This window comes from Medicago truncatula, chromosome 5 (assembly GCF_003473485.1).
Source record: "Medicago truncatula cultivar Jemalong A17 chromosome 5, MtrunA17r5.0-ANR, whole genome shotgun sequence".
NCBI lineage: Eukaryota > Viridiplantae > Streptophyta > Magnoliopsida > Fabales > Fabaceae > Medicago > Medicago truncatula.
Window position 1 is genome coordinate 8,816,876 of NC_053046.1, and position 6,399 is coordinate 8,823,274.

The 6,399-nt window shown below is 31.3% G+C and overlaps 1 protein-coding gene across 1 annotated transcript; it reads left to right on the forward strand.

Moving 5' to 3' along the window:
• The first annotated feature begins 428 nt into the window (after positions 1–428).
• On the forward strand, positions 429–2,675 carry LOC11424121 (pathogenesis-related thaumatin-like protein 3.5). Its single transcript, XM_003612138.4, has 3 exons — positions 429–668; positions 873–1,575; positions 2,092–2,675. The coding sequence occupies exons 1-3, from the start codon at positions 605–607 to the stop codon at positions 2,225–2,227; spliced, it is 903 nt and encodes a 300-aa protein (XP_003612186.1). The 5' UTR covers positions 429–604; the 3' UTR covers positions 2,228–2,675.
• Positions 2,676–6,399: the final 3,724 nt, after the last annotated feature.

The window sequence follows — 6,399 nt, forward strand, 5'->3', positions numbered from 1 at the left end:
TAGGTTTAATTACTCTTTATTATTTTTGGGTACCAAAGTTTATTACTCTTTTGATTCCTCAACAATTTAAGAATGTTTAAGTAAGTCTTTAACCTAAAAATATTTATAATTTGGTCCTAAATTTGGAAATAATTTAGAATCTTTACTTTTACACCATAATTTAGAACATATTTAAAACTCTCAAAATCTACTTTTGTTTTTACAATAGTTCAAAGATCCACTTAATAATTTGTTTTGACAAAAAATTTACCTTTTTTTTTTAAGGAAAAAGATTTACCTTGATATTTTCGACCTTCGATCTATATAACAACGTACACATAATCATAACATAAAAAACCAGACAATCAACCGACCTTTCACATTGCGGTTTATGTTTGCATGTGCATTGCTAATGTGGTCCCATGACACGTAAACCTCTGCCTTCCTTATGGGCTATATGGACCTTGAACCCACAAACCCACATGGTCCCGCTTCAAATCTCTATATATTCACTTCCTTCATCAAACTAAATTTTCAATCAAATACCCTCTTATAAGGGAAATCAATTCACCCTTCATCAAATTACACACTCTTCTCAATTTCCTCGTTACCAACTTTTCCAATTATGGCTTCTTCTACTCAATTTGTCATCACTTTGGTTGCCCTAATTCTCTACCAACTCGTAATAGGTAACATTTCACACCAAGTTATTTTTGATTTCTCATTTACAATGAGTATGTCAGAATCATGTAATCTATTGTAATTCTAAAAAATCTAACATTGATGCCAAACATGCAGTTTAGTTTTTTGTTGTTTTTAATGTTTACATAAAAGTTTGTGTCTTAAGTTGTTTTCTTAGTTCTTATGTTGTTTTCAACATGTTATTATTACAGGTTCATATTCAACAACATTCACAATTGTGAACAATTGCGGTTACACAGTTTGGCCGGGAATTTTATCCGGCGCCGGGACAGAACCGTTCTCCACCACCGGCTTCGTTCTCCAACCAGGCGAGTCCAATGCTCTCGCTGTACCACCATCATGGTCCGGCCGTGTATGGGGACGAACACTCTGCTCCCAAGACCCCACTGGAAAATTCTCATGCATCACCGGCGACTGTGATTCCTCCACCATCGAATGTGCCGGAAGAAACGCTATACCACCGGCAACATTAGCAGAATTCACACTCAACGGTTCCGGAGGACTTGATTTCTTCGACGTTAGTCTCGTCGACGGTTACAATCTCCCAATATTAATCGAACCACACGGTGAAACCGGCGGCGGAAACTGCACGGCAACGGGTTGCTCCGTCGACTTAAACGCGGCGTGTCCGATGGAGTTGAAAGTGATAAGTAGTAATAACGGCGGTGAAGAGAGCGTGGCGTGTAAAAGCGCGTGTGAAGCGTTTGGGGATCCGCAATATTGCTGCAGTGGCGCTTATGGTTCCCCGGATACGTGTAAACCAAGTTCCTACTCGCAGTTTTTTAAGAGTGCGTGTCCACGCGCTTATAGTTACGCTTATGATGATGGAACTAGCACTTTCACTTGTGCTTCTGCTGATTATACCATCACTTTTTGCCCCACACCCTCCGCAAGGTAATTTTTACTTTTTTACTGTTTTACCTTTGCTTCAATAACTTAACAAAATTTTCTTTTCTTTTCAAAATGAGTGTAATTGGTTGTTAGAATATCCGGTGAAAAGATTGCTGAGATATTTTAGTAAAAGATGGTAGAGATATTTGATATGTTAGAGTACAAGATTCAAACCATCGATTTTAGTTGTGTATTGAAATAGAAATATTGCTATTGAATTTTCATATGATCTTTTTTTAATTTAATTATTTAGACAAAGAAAGTTGAATGTCAAGTAGGGGACCTGTTGGCTGTTATGGTATGGTATCACCTTAGATATGGTTGTCACGTTGCATTTTTTCTTTGTTTATTTATTTATATATGCACCGTCCATGCGAGATTTTTTATGTTATGAACTATGACATGCCAGATGTACCATCAATAAAACATTCCGTGTATGAGTTAGTTTTTGTGTAGTTTTGTTTTGTGTTGAAGTTTGAGTGCAACATTTTGAAAATTTGTGTTTGAATGTGAATGCAGTTCAATCAAATCTGGGAATGGAAAATATCCTTTGCCGGCTACTGACGTGTCTGGTGTTCGACATGTGGATCAGAGAGTCAACAACGTTGTTATTGCTTTTGTTTTGATGGCTTTGGTGGTTGAACGGTTGTGGTAACTTAACTAGTTGCTCTAATGTCACATAACATGGCTGGTGGTGAATTTGGTGGGCTGTGATTTTCTGTCACAAAACAGCTTAATCAATATGAATCCTGCAAAATTTGGTTTACTAGCAACTTGATATTGGACATATGCAATCATAATCTTATGGAGTATCAAAGATTGCAACTTCTCAACTTGAACAACCAAAAATTAATTTATTAGTTTTTTTAATTTAATTAGCAAAATTAATTAGTTATATTATAGGAAGTTCAAGTAGGAACAGAGTTAGGCAGGTAGCATAATTACATCAGCTCACAAGTCTCACACCATTCATATGCTGTCCTCTATCTGAAGTGACAAATTAAGGCATTTTAGGAAATTCATAAAATATATCAATTTGCTCTCCAATTGTAATTATAAACATGATTTTATTAAAATAAAGGAGGAGTACAATTTTGATTCGATATGCATGTTATTTTCTTGCAACTGCTTCCTAATGAAACCAACTAGATGCGTGTGCGTTTCACTCCCTTTTGTATTGATTCTGAGAATTGAAATATCACTTTCATCATCTATAATTGTAAAAATAACAATCAACTTGTATATCTCTGTCATATTAATTTATTTTTTCAATTACTATTTGATTTGTTTATCGTTTGTTTCGATTACTTGTCATTTTGTTGAATTGTACTTTTCTCATTTTAATCACCACAAGTTCCAAGAGAACCTACTCTACTACAAGGGAAGAAATTCTTTAATTAAAGGCTAAATTGGTCTGTTGATTAATTTTTTGTTTTTATTTTGGTTTTTATAACTCGTAAAATCAACGTTTTGGTCATTTATTTTTGTATTATTATTCAAATAAGTTTTTGTCCGTTAACTTTAACTATAAATGTCTAAAATGAAATACAAACATTATAGTTTACCATATACTTTATTAAATCTTTGTCATATAAATTTATCGATTATTCAAATGCTTAATTTGTAATCTCATATAAACCTGTCTTTCTTAGTATTTCTTCTCAAACTCTTTCTTTTAACAATCTATTACTCTTTTAGCAATCACTTTTGGAAACTCTTCAAGAGTTATGATAATATTCATGTCATCAACGTAGAAGTAATTATGACAATTTTTTTTTTCTTCATTAAATAGCCAAATGATTTCATTCTCATATTTCTGATTCGAAAATTTCCTCTAAAAGTACTTTATTGTTTGAGTAAATAATGTGACTTATTTACTATAATTAACTCATTTCTTTAATAATTTTAATAGTATGTTTTACGGGAATTAAATCCTTGGAAGAGTTTCGTATAATCATCTCTATTAAGTGAATCACACAAATACATTTTAACACATCTTTTATATAAATTGAGCTCTTTAATTTACTACTAAACATAATTAATCAAGCAAAAAAATAAAAAATCTTGAACTCACTTGTGAATATGCATGTCTCTTAAACATAAATGAAAAACATTTACCAATTCACTTTTTAGTGAATATATCAAATATATGTTTTTATCATTTTAATTCTTTACACAAATAAGAATATGAATAGAAATGAAGCGGGAAAGAGAGAAGAAAGAGTATTGTATCATAGTCTTCAATTATGTATGATTATGTTATAAATGAGATCTATTTATAAAAAAAAAAAAATACAAAAATATAATATGGATCAATAGTATGACCTTATAACTAATGGACATGCACTTTTCTTCAAAATAATAATAATAATGGACAGCACATGCACTTACATATTCAAAACAAAAACTATTATATTCAAGCTGTAAGAACATTGATCATCATATATCGCTATTTATTTATTTTTTTGCCACATTAGAGTGATGTTGTGGAAAGTTCTTGTTCCAGCTTAACATTTTTTTGCTTTTTCAGACGATCTAAACCCTTTTTAAACAATCACTTCCACGTTTGGCTTAGGCGTACTGTGCAGTTTCTCAAAAGAGGTTTAATCAAAATTTGGTAGTGCCTATAAATGGATAAGATCATTAAGCAAATTGTCAACTTTTTTTTCTGAAACTTTTCAAAAGCTCCCTAAATAGTTTACAATTTGTAAGTTTTAGCATGTTAAATAATGAGCTTAATATAAAAGGTGGATTTTCCATGCCAACTTGGTCCCTCAACTAGTTCAGAAACAAGAAGCCCACAACTTTGCCTAAACTTGTGAGCATGATCAACCCCACCTTATCCAATTGTTCATCTGTTGACAGTGTTCTGAATCTAATTCCAACTTTTTAGGGTCATCCCTTTCTGCTTTTCCTTTTTAATTTTTAAAACTTTTATGTATTAATACAATAGATATTTTGTCCATGTTAAAATGTCTACGTGAAGGCAACACTTTTTTTGAGGAGAATCCACATGAGTTCGATTTCTACAATCAATTATTTGGAAGAGAATCCACAACCCTTGTATATAAAGAAATCATATGTCTTACGGCCAACTCGAGAATTAATCTCATAACGGACTCAAAAGACATATTTGTGGTAACACATTGAAGCTCCTACTATAGTCAAAGTCTCTATTTAATTGCATATGTGAAATGTCCCAAAAACACTCGTTGACAAGACCCCATCTTATAAATCAAGCACTTCAAGTCTATATACACTTGAGTTTTTTTAACTTGATATATATTTTTTCCTTCTCCAGCACATAATATTGTATTTTTGCAAAATCAATCACAAAATAAAATACCTATCTTTGGATACTGACCAGACCCCACAGTTAATGATAAAGTAAAAAATAAAATAAAACAGACAATTAAAAAAAATATTGGTATTTTAGATATGATCATACATTGTACATGAGATCAACCGCCAGTCAAATATGGAAAGACTTTCAAATAATCTTATTGTCAAATTTAATGAAGATGTACTAATATACTTTTTTATACTGCTAGTAGTCATTAGATTATTATTATTTTTTATCTAGGTGACATAAATCACTTTTGCCATCAAACTTTTGATAGATTCAGCTGCATGCTGATTCAAATCTTTATCATTTTCAGTAGGGTGCATGCAACAAAAGGAAAAAGAAGAAAGAAATCTTATCTACATGGTACTTTACACGGCATATAAACTGATCGAACAACCAAGACACGTTGAAAACAGTTCTGAAATCTAAATTTTTAACTATGTTTAAGAAGCTAAACATGTCGACAAAAGCAAACTATTAAGAACCTACCCTGTCAAAAAACACTATAAGAACTCGTTTCATTGTTAGCATATGATAGAAATAAGATAAATAGATACATATAGTATTGGATAAAGATAAAGTATAATCGCATGAAAAAAATTGAGTAGGGGCATGATAAATGATTATTTTATCACATGTCTTATGTTAAAATAATATCATATATCTTGTTTTTCTTACCCATCTCGTAATGATATGATAAAACATATACAATGAAGCCTGCATATGTAGTATAGGAGTGCGGGTACGATATGCGGATACTTAAATTTTTTAGTATTAAGGATACGATACAAATAAAATACGTTAACAAAAAAATTATACTAAAACTTATATACATGTAAAATATTTAAAAAAAATAAGCATTTATTACTCTTCATTATTATATTATTATAAAATTCACACTTTTTTAAAAATAAAACATGTGATAAAAATAAATAAAAAATGTAAAGTTTCGTATAAATCATATTATATTTTTATTCATATGTTAGGATATCAATAGAAGCATCATCAAAAGAACTCAACACAAATTTTGTTTAATATTGATTAATAATATGATTTAAATGGGTCAAAGAAAGTTAATGTATTTGGCCTAAAATTTTGGATCAAATATATCAACTTTCTTTGACAAATTTTTTCTTATATTTTAGAGTGGAGGAAGTACTTTTAGTCCAACCGTAGACAATATTTAGAATGCGGCTGTTTTTTATTTTGATAGGATTTTTTTTTTTTTATTAATAACCAAGTCTCTACAAGACAAACAAAGACCAGCAAGATAGAAACAACAAAGCAAATGACGCCGTATATAGGCAGAACACCCAAAAGAAAATTTATACGCCTCATTCAACATAAACACCATGACCCAATCGAGGGCTACCACCAACACCAATAAAATCAAATCTCCAAAACCAAGCTAAACCCCCATGCACCATAAACCAAACTTGAGCCAAAACCTCCAACTCCATCACGAATGATCAATACATACC